Genomic DNA, 16,684 nt, shown 5'->3' on the forward strand with positions numbered 1-16,684 from the left:
TAAAGGAAGTTTGGTTTTAAATTTTTTGTGTGCAATGAGTGTCGAGAAATTTACTTGAGTTCTTGAGATTTCTGGATAAGATTGTTATAGGATCCGGACCTGTAAATTCGTTTAGGGACCGCATAAAAAACAATGTATACACAAAGATGTAACAGTACTAACTGGATATAAATGTATGAAATATGTATTACAGTCTTTTACATACAAATTTAATTGAGAAAGATATATAGAGTCCTATTAAATATCAACATTGTGGCCATTGTGGTCTCGTTTATTCTAGTGACAAAGGATTACCCAATTGCATTGTATATATTTAAATCTTTATGATGAACATTGTTGTTTCTGTTACATATCTCAAAATAAATTACAGTGAGAAGTTTTTATTAGATTTTTTATTGCTGTCTGGGTCGGTAATTTGAAGGGCAACATTTTTATATCAGTCGGAAGGGATCAAGATATTGTTGTGGAATAAAGATAAGAAGAAAGGACTAGTTAATATATTTAGAATATTATTTATAAACAACATAGTGTGTAAGTGTCCATAGAAAGGGACGCTCTTATGGTAACATGGCCAGTACTTTCACATCTCATTAATGATGATTTTGAATTTAACAATTTGTTCAACCAGCACTACGTTGTTAGAATTAAACATGTACTTGGTATCTAAAGATTGACTGTGCAATTTTTGGGGGAACAGGTGTTGATATTTAGCAAATATCTATGTGTTTCGTGTGATGGTCAACATCATCGCATCGTGGTAGCTGTAATAAGTTGACAATCTGTCTACTGTTGCCATTAAAGAATTTGGCAAATAAACATGGTCTAAAATAGTAGCCCCTTCTGTTGTTTTAAAATCAACGATCTGTCGAAAGCCTTGATTAATCATAAAAGTCTGAATAGGACCTGGTGATGTTGCATCTTCGTTAAAGTCTCCTAGACAAACAAGAAATTTACTCCGAGATCTGTAATATGCTATGATTTTTTCGAGTTGCATCAAAAAGTGCGTTACCTCCAGAGAATTCGGGCGATATACAGTGACAACTACTATATCTTCTGGTAAAATTTTTACACAGATTCCTTCTACATTTGTCACAGGAAGTAAACTAACTATTTTTCTAGATGCTGATTCTCTAATGTAAACGGCTACACCGCCACCCTTTGAGGCTTTTAACTGAGTAACCAGTGCATTTGTGCAATCATAGGAATCTCCTCTGTTTGTTTGATGAAGTTTGAAATCCTTTATTTCAAACAAATTCACGTTTTGTCCAGATCTTAGCCAAGTCTCTGTCAGACAGATAATGTCTGCATTTTTGCATCGAGTATCTTTTATCAGATCATTGAAATGTTTGCCAAGGCTTTGAATATTGTGAAGATAAATTTTAATGTCATTCTCTGATGTTTCAAGGTTTGGGAGCGTTAATTTTGGCATCATCTCGAACGATGCGGTGACTTCTGGATCTGCGTATATCTTTTTCTGTATCAATTCAGGATGATTTGAATCAATGAATAAGCCTTCTTTTGATCTAACCCTACTTAACGCAACATAACCTTGCCCAGGGGAGAATGTCCGATCTAAATTAACGACTACCTTGTCAACCGTCAATCCTTGTACTTTGTGCGCTGTACAGGCCCATGACAATCTTAACGGAAACTGATGCCGAACAACGTTTTTTGTTTTCTGATCCATAATATCTTCATGAACCCTTTCAATTAGAACTAAATTTCCAGTACTAGTTTTTTTCCCACATTTTTTCCCAACATTCATATTTTCAAATGCTACTTCTACTGCAACAACAGTATTTTCTGCAAGTCTTTGATTATACACAAATTTTGATACAATCCCCATAACTCCATTCACAAGGCCATCACCTACATTACAGTTCCTTGTTAGCATCACTTTTGCACCGATTCCCAATAGCAATGTGCTTGGTAGACTGTCTGTTCTAGACCTTGCCAAAGGCTTGTTTCTCACGATGAGTTTTCCTGAAGTTCTATCTTTTGTGAAGTCTTGAGCATTAATCTCAACAAGGTCTTCACATTTTTTTCTGAGCATTGTCAAGTTATAGGCGTTAACCTCATCATTCGTTGCATAGACATGAAGGACATCGTCTGGTCCCTCTCGTATACATTCATGTAGGATAGAATTGGTTTGGTCTTCCAATGGTTGTTTTATGTCTCTTGTTCGAAGTGTATTCAGTGCTTCTGCAAATGGAATGTCTTGACGTTGTCTCATAATCTCTGTTAATTCCACAACTTTGAAAAGGTCTACCCAATAATCAAATGGATAAAGAGCAGTGTCCTTATAAAGACGTTCATCTTTGCGCTGTTTCACTGGGGGAAGCTGATAAAAATCTCCCACGGCAATTACTGACACTCCACCGAAAGGTTCTTTGCATTTCTTAATCTGTACTAGTCTTTCATGAATATAGTATAATAATCTTTTATACACCATTGAAATTTCATCAATAACCAGAATTTGTAGATCTGCAAGTTGAACTCTCATTTCACTTAGACTCTGTTCTCTTAATGGTTCATATGGCAATGGCATATATTTTGGCAGTGAAAACAAATGGTGAAGAGTATTTCCTCCGATGTTAAATGCAGCTGTTCCTGTGAAAGCTGAAAGAAGTACTGAAATACTATGGGGGGTTGTCAAATTTCTTCCAAGTAAACGTGATGCTTCATAATGTATGGCTTTAATAAGATGACTCTTTCCTGTTCCTGCTCCACCAGTTATGAATATGTGCAGTGGCTCAAGTTTTTCGCCGAAGGTTTTTTTCAAACACCATTCTCGCACCAAATAAAATACTTTCATTTGAATCTCATTCAAATTTTGTAGAACATGAATAATCTCGTCTCTTAACTGTGCATTCTGTTGAACCTTGTATAGAACGTCAGAATTATTTTGAGGCTGCATGTCTGGGAGTTCTTCGGTAGAATTCAAATCCAGGTTAACATTTCTTTCTGCAGAGCATTCATGTCTTATAACTTCTGTCTCTGGACATAGATTTGCCCAAGCATCTTCTGGCTCCCCGATTTGTTCAAAGTGGTCCTGTGCATCCTGTATTACATCTTCATTTTGGGCATACCTTGCTCTGTTTGTGTCTACTATTGATTTGACTGGTTGCAATCTGAGCTTTCCAGAGACTCGTACGTGTCCATTGTCGTAAAATGTCTCATATTGATCAAAACCTGGTGGTTTCAGTTGGTTAATTCCCCAGTATGGCAAGAAAAGTTGTAATAGACACTGGTAATACTTCTCCGGCATTTTCTTTGAATCGAATCTTGGGTATCTTATTATTGCAGGCTTAGTACGTGTTCTCTTTTGAATGAACCCTTTTGAATTTTGCAATTCAAATACATTCTCATTTTTCGTCTTTGGGACCTGTGATTTTGCAAGTACTCTGAATTCTGAGCAAAATTCTGCAAGACACATGTTTTGAAACAAAGGTCCATTTGGCCGACTTTCATACCTGTCTACGATGTTCGTCATCCATATGTCTTCATCATCGCTTTCCTGATCATTCTCATTATCATTTCTTGTGCGTGTCTTCTTTATTTGAGACAAAGGTTTTGTGAGCCTGGTTGGGTTGTCGCCTACCGGTATAAAAACAACCTTTCTCGAGCATTCCTTCATATTCAGGTTACATACACGATACACAGCTTCTTGTGCGCTCACTTCTCTATGATTCAGATACGCAGAGCCAATTTTCTTTAAGGTTGTACGGGCACTTTCATTACCCTCTTCTGCCTCTATTTTTGTTTGTTTTAACACCATTCCCATCTCTCTTTCGGACTTTGATATGTAGGATATTATGTAGACAATACAACTAAACGGATCCAAGACAAACTGAATATCCATATTTGCATCCCAACATTTCAAAAGGCACGGATTATATTGATTAGTCCATAGTTCAGATGGGTTTCTTTTTAGAACAACTGAAGTTTTCTTTGCTAATCTTTTGTGTGCTTCTATGTACTGAGACTCTGTCAAGCCTAACTTTTCGAAAACTTGTTCTGTGTTTTCCAATCCATTTGTTTCATCTTGCACTTCATTCCAAACTTGTAAAAGGATATCTTTAGCCCTCAAGTGTTCCTCTTTTAAATGAGTTGCATCCTCATTGTCTTCGATGCTGTCTTCCTCATATGGAGAGTTGATAAAAGTACTTGCAGAGGGTGGTCTAGGAAAATTGAACCTACATTCTGTGCCTTTTTTTCTACAGGACTTTGAATGTTTTTTGCTGTGTTGTTGTACGGCTAAAACTGTGTCTTTGAGCTCCAAATCTTCATAGTCAGATGGTATTGCACAACTCACATATTTGTCAATAAAATTGCACACTTCTTCCTCTCCGTTTTCATCCAGTTTTGGTGCATTTTCCACCCAATATAAGCAATGCATATGGGGTGATCCCCTTTGTTGGAATTCGACTCTCTGAAAAAAATCCGAAACTTTTCCAATGGGTTGTGATGGTGAAAATATCACTTCTGTTTGAAAAACATGAAATCTATGCTCAAACATTCTAGCAACTGTGACAGGATTACTTCTAAGCACCTCATTTTTTTCACCCCAGTCCATCTTACTAGGATCTCTGCTATCATTTTGCTGTCTTAGTATTGTTGCAATTGCATCATTCCATCTATGTTCTGCAGCGGAGAATGAGCAAAACCACGTAGGAATTCCTAACTGACGAAGCATAGCAAACAGATCTTTCTGTGCGGCTGACCAATATGCTGGCGTTCCACGTATGGGTTGCATGAATCGTAAAGCCTCGTCATTTTTCATTAACGTTGATAAAATTTCGGGATTCTGTACCATATTTGCAGTCATTTTCTGCTCACCTTCTAGTCTTCTGACCGATTTTCTAATAGATATTTGTGTCTTTTCTATAACTTGATTCAAGTCGGACATAAACTGACTGAAGAAAATATAGCTACTGTCCTTTGCAAATCTGTCATCAGTATTCATGAGGCGATTATTAAAGTATCTTGAGAGCGTAATTCTTGTTTCCCTCTCGTCATTCCATGAGAATTTTCCAGTCGGAAAGAGGTACGGAAATGTTTTTGCCTCATTGCCTGGTTCTTGTAACATCCTTATAGGATTATTTCCTTCACCTGGAGCAATATCATAAATATCATCAAAATAATGATCAAGAACCTCCTGAGCAATATCAACCGGCTGTAAACAAGTATCTGTCGCAATCTGCTGTTGATCAGCATCATTTGATAATTGTTCTTCATTTTCAGTTGTTGTTTGGCATTTGTCCAAAGTTTCATTCCAGTTTGTATCTATTGTTATATCTTCATACCAGTGATTGCTTCCTTTCAAATACTGCAAAGCTTCAAATATATGTTTGGGATTCACGAACTGGTATTCAATATATCCTTTGTAACTCAGTTTCCTCTTAAGTTTAACTCTTAGTAACATGTCTTCTTCTGGTTTCATTGGTAAACTTGTTACTTTCTTGAGATCTGATGGAACACATACAACTGGTCCATGAATGTTTTGTTGTCCACCGTGTGGAAGGGCCATGATTTTCATAAACGGAATGTGTATCGCGATCAAGTGTTTTTCAAGACTATTCAATTCTTGAAATTGCTTTGGAATATGTTCTAAGGTCATTTTATTTGCTGCTGATTCTGCTGGAATATTTCCATTCAAAATTTTCCTATGACATGTAAAACAAATCCATAACTTGGATTTTATGCAATTTTCTGGACATGTTTCCATACATTGGTGGCAATACTTTTCTTGAATACAAATCTCTGCAACATTTGCTGTCTGTTCATTGCCAGTATATGATTTTCGTTCACACTTTTGTACCTGATTTTTAAATAAGAGCCGATCACAACAACAGCATGAATAGTCTATGCCCTGCAAAGCCTTCTCTCTAAATATTTTAACTGTCTCTTCCTCATTCTCAAGTCTTGTTCGTTGAACAGTTCTCTGATTTTTTATTCTTTCCTTTATTCGTGCTTTTTTCGTTGGACTGCAATCGTACTGATTTTTACTGTACGTTTTCCTTTTTGACCTGAATGAATCATCAGATTCATATTTTTTTGCCGCTGCATCAAGTTTTGTTTTTCTGAAGTTTTCATCCTCTCTGTATCTCTTTGTGCTAGCAGCATTGACTTTCATCCTGTGTACTTCATCCATTCTGTACTTTAATTTGCTTTTTGCTTTTACATGTTCTCTGTGTTCTGCATCTAATTCATATTTCTGAATACTTCTCTTCTTCACTTCATCTATATGCTGTTCATCAGTTGCATACCTGTCAATGTTTCTCTTTTTTATTCCTTCCCTAAACTCTTCATCAAGTTTATATCTATCGATACTTCTCTTTTTCACATTTTGTCTATGAACATTATCTGTCGCATACTTTTCAATGCTTCTCTTTTTCACCTCTTGTCTATGCTCGATGTCTTTCGCATACTTCTCAATACTTCTTTTTTTGAAAGCTTTGTTTTGATCTTGGTCTGTTGAATATTTTTCAATGATTCTTTCCTTTACTTTCTGTTTATGTTCTGGGTCAGTTGCATATTTATTCATGCTCTCTTTTCTGCTCCTTTCTTTTGTTTTCGTCTTGTACTCAATATCATAATTATACCTTTGTTTGCTAACAGTTTTAACATTGGCTTTGAATTCTTCATCACTCAAATATCTAACAAAAGCTGCTTTCAGTTTCTTATCTCTATAAAGTACATCATCCTTGTACTTTTTCCTTAAAGATAATTTCCTTTTCTCAGCATCGCTGTGTTTCTGTTTAGTACCTGACAAAGACTGCCTAGTGTTTCTCATTTGTATTCGGTTTCTGCATCGCCTAAAATATTCATGAGGAATTCTAGGATTTGGCATTTGTGTCAAGTCCGATTCTTCTTCATTCACTGAAAGAACGACATTGTAATGGTTTTGTAGTCGATGATTTAAATAAATCGCCCCAGTTCTTTTTTGCGCAGATGGTTCTACAACACTGACAGCAAATTTGATCCAACATCCTCCGGAGAATGTGTATATATCAGTGTTCAGTAAGTGAGCTGTAGCAAATATTTCGATTTCCGTAGCCCATGTTCCTTCTTGTGACATTTGAGTAGACGAGATGTGACTTTCAACAGAATGTTCATTATTCAACAATGGATGAAACAATTTCGTATTTTCCATCATGTGCTTACAGACAGCATTGCGCACAATATTATGAAAATCTTCTGAGTTTGTAAGGCTGAATGAAACAGCTCTGAAAAAACAGTTTCCATCTCCGATAATTTCTTTTTCTGTTCTTGGAGTTGCCAAATTTGTTTTAGGACAATGCGTGTCATCAAAATTGCCAATGCAGATGCAAGGAACGTTCACTATCTGGCATAGCTCTTTCCTCAAGTTTGTATTCAAAGGGGAAAAACTAAACTGAAAATGCTCTTGATTAATGAATATAACATCATCATTCTGATGATTTGTTTCAACATTTTTTTCTTCTGTTGACTTTTTATATAGTACACCATCATCTCTTTCCATTTTCAGCAAGTGACTGGAATTTTCAATACAATTCATTGTGCAGGTCACACCAGTCAAATTGCATTCAATGCTGTTTGAATATCCCATTGAAAGAACAAGATTTTGAATGTGTGAATACACTTCAAAGAGATTATCAAATAAAACTCTTACACTCTTTCCAGACACACTTAACATTCCATTAAAAGATCTTGAATGAGAGTCAAAAACAAAGAAACCACTTTCTGTTTTTCCAATCAAAAAAGTGTTACCACCAAAGCAAACAAAACAGCCATCATTGTCTGCAAGGGAAACCTGAAATGCTTCATCTAGTGGTAATGCATTAAATTCTTCATAGTTCAGATTATCATCAGCCATAATGACACTTGCTAGTGATTCATTTGCATGGAATGTATATGATCGATTATAACATTCAAATAATTGTGGCAATTCTTCAACAAGCAGGTACCTGTCATTGATTGAGGAGCTTCTTTGCAGATACGTGTACAACTCATCGCCTGTTACTAAAATTCTGTCCATATCGATTGTTGTCCAATTAATAGCATTCTTTAATTTGTGATAAGCAAACCCTGCTAGACAATTAGCAACGCACTGTGTTCCAGCATTATCTTCAAACAACGGATCAGCTTGATGAAAAGAACCTTGAACTGAATAAGAGATGTTATTGTTACCTTGTTTAGATAATCTCTGCCAATACTGATGTGAATTTCTTCTCATTGTTTTTCCTTCAATATCTTTATCTGAAATATTTTTTTTCTCATTCATTTCATTCTCATTTCTCTGATTCTCATTGTTTTCATTGGTATTTCTATTAGAGTTCCTTTGAGTTTCCTTTTTGTTTACCGTCAAGTTGCCCTCATCTTTTGTTTTCCTGCTGGTCCCTCCATACATAGAGGTTTCCAGCTGCGCCTGACCTGTTGGTCCAGACACGTGCACGGTGTCCGGTCCAGGTGCCCTCGGTGGAGCACAAACCCTTTTTAGGGAGTCAGGGGACGGTGCCTTGTCCTGTTCATGGACAAACAGACTTCCCCGAGGAGATGGCAACCTCGGAGCAGGTGAATGCATTTTCACTCGAGGCGAGGCCTGCACCCTGGCCAGGGGTTTTTCCTCTTTAGGTGGAAACCCCATAGAACCAAGCCCCAGAAAATTACTGGGAGAAGCTGACACAGCTTCCTCCTCTGTCCCGCAAGGAACAGAGGAATCTGTCATAAGTTGGTCAACTGGGACATCGTTAGTCTCATCTTTTCTTCTCTGCTGCCTCTTTCTATCTCTGTCTTTCTCACGTTTGTGTCTATTGTCGACTGTTCTTTTTCTCTTTGGCATCTGAAAAATCAAATTTTATTGGATGTTTTTGTGTCTGGGATTTTTTTTTGGTGGTTTTTATTTTAACAAAAGGCACATTGTCCACATGGCTTATCTGAGCAACAATGGTTTCAACTGTGATCAAATCAGCATTACTATCAAATCAAAATATTTTGACAACTAATTACAGTAGATCTTGCTCACTGGGTTTTTCTAGAAATAAATTTTACGCACATCTCCATTCGGAACTTCTCAGATAGTTACGTTCATTAATACAGAACAAGGTTTAATCCATACAAGTTGTCAAATTTAAAGGGACTTGGACACGGTTGAAGATCAAAATTTTTTTTTTATTTTTTATGTAAAAAATGGTTTATTGGAGCATTTTAAATGATTGACCAAAATATTAAATGTTAAAGTCAAGTTACAAGCGAGATACAGAGGTAAGAATTGATAGTTATGTAAACAAAGCTCGAGTCTTATAGCTGTTTACAAAAGATGTAATGTAGAAAATTATCATTTCTTAGACAACATGACAAGTAAAAAACAATTTAAACTAATTCAAAATCTTCTCAAATACTATTATCAACAAAAGAACATTACATTTGACTAAAACTTACACTTATACAACACATATGTAAAAATGACAATATTCGAGTTTTGTTTACAAAACAAAGAATTTTGAACTCTGAATCTTGCTTATAACTTGATATTTGAGTTTCAAATTTTGACATAGCATTATAAACTTCTATATTTATCAGTATAAACATTGAAAATGGAAAAACAAAATTCAAAAGTTTTAGGTCAAATCGTGTCCAAGTCCCTTTAAGGGCAGCGACTGAACAAAAACTACTTTGATTTGTTTTATCTTTTTTTAAACATCAAGAAAAACCTTAAAAATCAATGTGTAAATGAAGATGAGATAGTTTAACCATTTCAAACTGGCAATAACGCAAACAAGTGAAAAGCTGTCAATGTGACAGCAAACCGGGTTTTCTTTCATTTGAACTGTATCCATAATCCATGTCAATCCCTGAATCGATAAACACTACCAACCGTATCCAGTGAAGTGGAGTACCCAATATGCAATATTTTGCCAAAAAATGACTAAGCTCAAAAGCTGGTATTTTTTTCATAAATTATCAGATATCAAAATCCTAGCAATATGCACACCTCTAATATATGTACAATTGATCTACAAAAGAACAACTTCCTATCTTTAAAACTGTAGGAGGGGTTATTCGTACAATGAGGGTACCCTGTATGCAATATTTTGCTAAAGAATGACTAAGTTCAAAAGCTGGTATTTTTTCGATACATTATCAGAATTCAAAATCCTAGCAATACGCACACCTCTTATATATGTACAATTGATCTGCAAAAGAACAACTTCCTATCTTAAAAACTGTTGGAGGAGTTATCCGTACAATGAGGGTACCCTATATGAAATATTTTGCCAAAAAATGACTAAGTTCAAAAGCTGGTATTTTTTTCGATAAATAATCAGAAATCAAAATCCTAGCAATATGCACACCTCTGATATATGTACAATTGATCTGCAAAAGAACAACTTCCTATCTTGAAAACTGTTGGAGGAGTTATCCGTACAATGAGGGTACCCTTTTGGCAGCCGCCCGCCCGCCCGCCATTTTCACCATTTTAATAAACAGATTTTTCCGTTGGAAAACCCGGTTAAAAAATTGATACAATATCATATCATATTTTACAATATAACATGATATTTATTGTATTGCATTAAACAAATAGTGCATCATATTATACAATACTTAATCATAGGAAACATGTTATATCATTTAACAACAAACACATCTATCTATCAAGCAGGTTTGAGTGAGGTAGGGAGATTTTTTTAGCATCTTTGATAATAGAAATCAGGGTCTGCATCTGAAGATACCTCTGCGATTCATTCATATTATAGTTTATTCAACTATGCAAGCTATCATCTATAAAACACGTCGCCAGTTCCAAACTAGAGGTACTGTGAGCAAGCTCACAATTGATATCCCCCACTTAGATAAAAATCATAATGCGTGTATTTTTGCAATTATAGAAAATATTGTATGAATCTATTTCACCGTCTAGACACGAATTTTGCACTTTTTCTGCCAGTGACCTTGACCTTGCCCAAATGACCTTGGGTCAGGTCATGACACACCCTTTGGTCATAAGCAATATTTGTGTGAAGTTAGAACATTCAATGTTTCTCCATAAGAAAGATAATGACCAGACACGAATTTTGCACTATTTTTCCCAACGACCTTGACCTTGCCCTAATTACCTTGGATCAAGGTCATGACACACCCTTAGGACATAAGCAATCTTTGTGTGAATTAAGAAATTCCAATGTTTCTCCATAAGAAAGATATGGACTGGACACAAATTTTGCACTTTTTCTGCCAGTGACCTTGACCTTGCCCGAATGACCTTGGGTGAAGGTCATGACACACCCTTAGGTCATAAGCATTCTTTGTGTGAAGTAAAAACTTCCAATAATTCTCCATAAGAAAGATATGGACCAGACACACATTTTTGTATTTTTTCTGCCAGTGACCTTGACCGAATGACCTTAGGTCAAGATCATGACACACCCTTATGTCATAAGCAATCTTTGTGTGAAGTAAGAACTTCCAATGTTTCTCCATATGAAAGATATGGACCAGACACGAATCTTGTATTTTCCTGCCAGTGACCTTGACCTTGCCCGAATGGCCTTGGGTCAAGGTCATGACACACCCTTAGGTCATAAGCAATCTTTGTGTGAAGTAAGAACTTCCAATATTTCTCCATAAGAAAGATATGGACCGGACATGATTCCACAGACAGACGGACAGACGGACAAGGTGATTCCTATATATCCCCCCAAACTTCGTGTGGGGGGTATAAAAACTAAACCTCATCCAGCATCCGAAACCAATGGCTTAGATCAGCATTCAAGCTCAGTATCATAAGACCCTTCATCCATGCAAGTTTGGTAAAGAAAGGAGCAGTAATAACTAAGATACCATTATCAGAGGGCACCTGTTTCAAAAAGTTTAACCAGCTATTAAAACCTTAACCTCTTCCAGCATCTGAAACCTATGGCTAAGATTCAGTATCCATGCCTGTCATGTGCATCAGTATCATAAGACACACCATCCATTCAAGTTTGGTGAAGTTAGGACAAGTAGTATCTAAGATATATGTTTTAGCATCTTTGATAATGGAGATCATGCTCTGCATCTGAAGCTACCTCTGCGATTCATTCATATTATAGTTTAATCAACTATGCAAGTTTGAAATAATACTACTATCTATTAAACATGTGACCTGTTCCAACATATTTAACCTTATCCAGCATCCAAAAACTATGGCTCAGATTCAGCATTCAAGCCTGTCAGGTACATCAGCATCATAAGACCCTTCATCCATGCAAGTTTGGTGAAGTTAGGACAAGTAATAACTAAAATATAATCATCAGAGGACACCTGCTCCAAAAATGTTTAACCAGCTCTAAAAACCTTTACCTCCTCCAGCATCTGATATCTATGGCTAAGATTTAGCATTCAAGCCTGTCTGGGTCATCAGTATCATAAGATGCACCATCCATGCAAGTTTGGTGAAGTTAAAACCAGTAGTAGCTAAGATATAATCATCAGAGGGCACCCGCAACAAAAACTTTAAACAGCTATTAAAATGTTAACCTCCTCCAGTATCCGAAACCTATAGCTCAGATTAAGCATTTAAGCTGTGTGGTGCATCAGTAACATAAGACACACCATCCAAGCAAGTTTGGTGAAGTTAGGATCAGCAGTTACTTTGATATTGCTATCAAAGGACACCTGCAACAAAAACTTTAACCGCTCAAAAAACCTTAACCTCCTCCAGAATCTGAAATTTAGGACCCAGATTCAGCATCCAAGTCTTTCGAGTCCATAAGTAGGTCCAGATGCAAGTTTGGTGAAGATGGGACAAGTAATAACTTAGATACAGGACCTGCAACAAAAACTTTAACCAGGTCCGGATGCCGATGCCGAGGGTATAGCATAAGCTCCCCTTGACTTCGTCTCGTTGAGCTAAAAAGGAGCTGTCTCAAAAAAATTGTAAGTAAATACCTCTCTTAGAGTCTTAGTTTTGAACAACAGTGTACAACAGTGTACAATATATAGGGTAAGGAAAATGTAAACTGTCATAAAATCTGGACTTATCTTAATAAATTGCAGGTGCAAATATTCAGATGGTGTTTAACATATGTGAAAATTTTCAGACTATTCTATGCAAAAGTAACAAAATCAATAAGGGGTACAAAATTGTGTCTACAGACAGATGAACAGACAAGGTGATTCCAATATACCTCCCTTAACTTTGTTTGCGGGGGTATAATTACTGTTTATTATCATGTATCATAATATTGTGCTGAAAATTCTTGAACTAAATATATTCCATTTATCTAAAATTTCTAATTTTCATCAATTTAAAACTGCTATTCATAGGCTACTATCTGTTTATGTGGTGCATCATAAAGGCAGATGACACAATAGTAAGCTGCTCAGAAAGATTGGCCACTTGCTTTTTTTAGTGTGTACAATTTTTTAAAACTGATCACTGTTGTTATTTTGTTTGATATTGGTAGTGATTATTAAAATAGAGAACGCTTGAATTTGCAATTGATGCGTTCAGTATTTTAAAGGATTTCAAGTGAGCTAAAAACTGTTCATATCAAAGAATTAAACCTACATCAAAGTTTGAACCCCTGGTGAGGCCCAAGAATTGTCCAGGGGCCAAGGTCTATAAGCAATTTTAAAGAATGAACAATAAGTAAATATGCTTGCATTAAAGTAAAACCATAAATCATAACATTTGAGTTTTTGTAAATAATTTCAGTAAAATGGGCCCCCCAATGGGACCCTACCCTTCTCCTGAAGATTGTGATTTGAAATTTTACTATCTAAGGTTGTCTTTGCTAAAATGATATCTTTCCTTTGCAAATGATTTTTAGAACATGAGCCCCCATTACAGCCTGATCTACCTTTAATGATCATGACTTGAACAAACTACAAATGATTCTAACTGAATATGCTTCCATACAAGTTTCAGCATTCCTGGGCACTCAGTTTTTAAGAAGATGACATTTAAAGATTTCTCTTAATATTCCTATGTAAAAATTGGATCCCCCATTGTGGCCTTACCCTAACCTGGGGGAATAATATTTGAACAAAATTGAATCTAATCTACCTGAGGACTTTCCGCTTTTTGATCAAACAGTTTTTGAGAAGATATTTATTTTAAGCCGGTATATTCCTATGTCATAATTTGACTCTCATTGTGGCTCCATCCTACCCCTGGGGGTCTTAACATGAACAAGATTTAATCTTTTCTATCTGAGGATATTTCTAAAAAAGTGGCAGTTTTTTTCTGATCAAATAAATTACTCCTAGTATATATTCCTATGTAAAATTGACCCCCCCCCCCCCCCCATTCATTTTGGATCCACCTTAGCCCCAGCGATCAACACTTAGTTTTTGAAAGATTATTCTATATATTTCTAAGCAATAACTAACTTGACCTCCATGGTGGGTTCATTTGACCCCCCCCCCCCCCCCCCACCTAAGCATGCTTCCACACAAGTTTCAGCATTTTTGGTGAAATGGTTTTTGAGAAGATTTGTGGAAAATACCAAAAGATTTTCAATCCCAAACTTTTTAAGGCAAACTTATATACACATTTAACAACAGTATATTACTTCTCAGCAAATTTCATGATGAGATAATATCGTAAGATAATCACCAAAATTCTAAATAGAAAACAGCGCAAATCTTTCAGATTAAAACAGAATTAGAATTTTCAGGGCATATGCAGGATTACAGATTGTGTTCTAAATACATTTACTTACAAAGTGTCACTATTAAAATTCCATGAAATGGTTAGATGGATTAAGAGGAATTTAACTTACAAAATATTCATAACTACCAGTAAATTCAAAATAATATGAATAAAATTATTAGCTCAAAAGAACCACAATTACTAGGTAAACAATTAAATCAAAATTTCCTGGAACTAATAACCACATCTTCACACTGTATCCTATAAACATTCACTAAATTTTGTGGTACTGTCAAGAAGTACCTGCTCTTTTAAACTGTTCATTATTTAATGCAACATACAGCCAACAATCTTAATTAATTTAACAAGGGCACAGCCAAGTGGAGCATCCCGTCGCGAAATAAAATATCATGGGGGGGGGGGTGCATTATTTAGTATATACAAGAAATTGAATAGTCAAAATATCTATATTCTCAAAACCTCTGTGACTTAAGATATTTCTTTTTTCCCATCCCCATGCACTATCTGGGGGGTGGGGGTGGGGGTGGTGTTTACATTTACATGATTTTACAATATCCTATTATCACTAGAGAAAACAGAATCTAGAACACACCATAAATGTTCTTAAATATTCAGTGAGGTAAGTTACGCAATTTTATAATAATTATTAAACGTAGCTAAAGATCTAGCGATTTGTAGTCTGCCCTTTGGAAAAATTCGAGCCAACATATCGTAATTTCAACCCGAATGTTTTTAATAGAGTAACGTATATACAGCAATTAACATGAAATGAATTCCGGGTTAATAATGTGGATACTCGTCAGAGTCTTTTTCTGGGTTGAAAACCTGTTGTTCTCACAGTAATTCGAAAAATTTTGCTTGAAATTCGTCTAGGACAGCTGCTTCTTTTTATTACATGTAAATTTGGATGAACTTAAATCTCTTGCTCGCTTCAGTTTTACACTTTGAACATCCTTCTACCTCCCAATTTCTAAAAAAAAGTTTGCTTCTTACCTATAAACTGTTAAAATGTCTAAATCCAACAAAAAATCAAGTTGTTGATTTTAAATGTTTACTTTTGTGAACAGGAAATGTCTATTGTTAAGTCGTACAGAAAATGTCTTTTTTAAGTGTTGCAATTAAGGTGGCTCTATACAACTACAGTTTATTCCAATTTTTAATAGAAGACAACAACACATATTTTTATCAAATATCAAAATGATAATAGGGATATACTATACATATTTTAAAAGAGTTTTTTAATGTTTTTTCGTGTTTTTGTAAAATAATGTTTTAAAATTTAACTGTTAACAAATTGAGAAATTTTTTTTAGTCATATGATGGATATTTCCTTCGCAAACCTAAAAAAATATAACACTTCTTAACATTAAAAAATGTTACAGGTACTATTGCAATTTTTTTAGTATTTCCACAAAACATGATTTTTCATATTTTCTTACTCTGTTGACAAATCATCTGAAAAAGCTGCTTGATATTATAAGAAAATGTATTTAAATAAATGTAAAATAAAAAAATTGAATGAAAATCATTGCAAATAAACACAAAAAATATCTTAAATCTTATTTGGTATGAAAGTTCCTCAGATAAAAGTTATCATTCCTAAGTCCCAAGGCCCAAACACCTTGGAGACTTTTCATTTCTGAGTTGAAGAAAATCTTAATTTCTAAATATCATGTTAGAATGATAAATACATACATAATTTATTATAGGCCTATAAAAGTGAATATATATTCGCTTTAATGCAAAACTAAGTCAAATTGATATGGGGGAAAATTAGCTAATAGGATTTATGTATCCCAACCTGAAAGAAATTCAAAGCCCCTCTACCATCCCCTTAAGGTGGTAAGGAACATCTGTCGATAAATAATGTGGATTAAAGAATACTATGATTAAAATACTTTCACCGAATTTAGAATTTTCTTTCACAGTATTCAACCAAAAAATATGTTTTAGAAAATTTTGTATAGTTAAAAATGTTACTGTCCACAACGAGATTCGAACTCCTGACCTACAGGCTTGTAGTGAATCCACTAATCCACT

General features: G+C 35.3%; 1 protein-coding gene across 1 annotated transcript; it reads right to left on the bottom strand.

Annotated features, from left to right (window-relative positions):
• Nucleotides 1–1,400: 1,400 nt before the first annotated feature.
• LOC136276047 (uncharacterized) lies at nucleotides 1,401–8,824 on the bottom strand. Its single transcript, XM_066086782.1, has 4 exons — nucleotides 8,173–8,824; nucleotides 6,010–6,882; nucleotides 1,870–5,469; nucleotides 1,401–1,474 (listed from the first exon to the last, which is right to left on the bottom strand). Exons 1-4 carry the CDS (start codon nucleotides 8,822–8,824, stop codon nucleotides 1,401–1,403), a joined length of 5,199 nt encoding a protein of 1,732 aa, XP_065942854.1.
• Nucleotides 8,825–16,684: the final 7,860 nt, after the last annotated feature.

This window comes from Magallana gigas, chromosome 1, assembly GCF_963853765.1.
Source record: "Magallana gigas chromosome 1, xbMagGiga1.1, whole genome shotgun sequence".
Taxonomy (NCBI): domain Eukaryota; kingdom Metazoa; phylum Mollusca; class Bivalvia; order Ostreida; family Ostreidae; genus Magallana; species Magallana gigas.

Excerpts from the sequence above, each read along its gene's own strand:
- LOC136276047 (XM_066086782.1), bottom strand. The coding sequence starts at position 8,824 with ATGCCAAAGAGAAAAAGAACAGTCGACAATAGACACAAACGTGAGAAA. Across the intron at positions 6,883-8,172 it reads GCAGAGATTATCTAAACAAG|TGAATGAAGAAGAATCGGAC; the intron begins GTAACAATAACA and ends TCGTTCTTTCAG. Across the intron at positions 5,470-6,009 it reads GTCAAAAAGGAAAACGTACA|ATCTCAAGAAAGTAACAAGT; the intron begins GTAAAAATCAGT and ends GTGTTCCATCAG.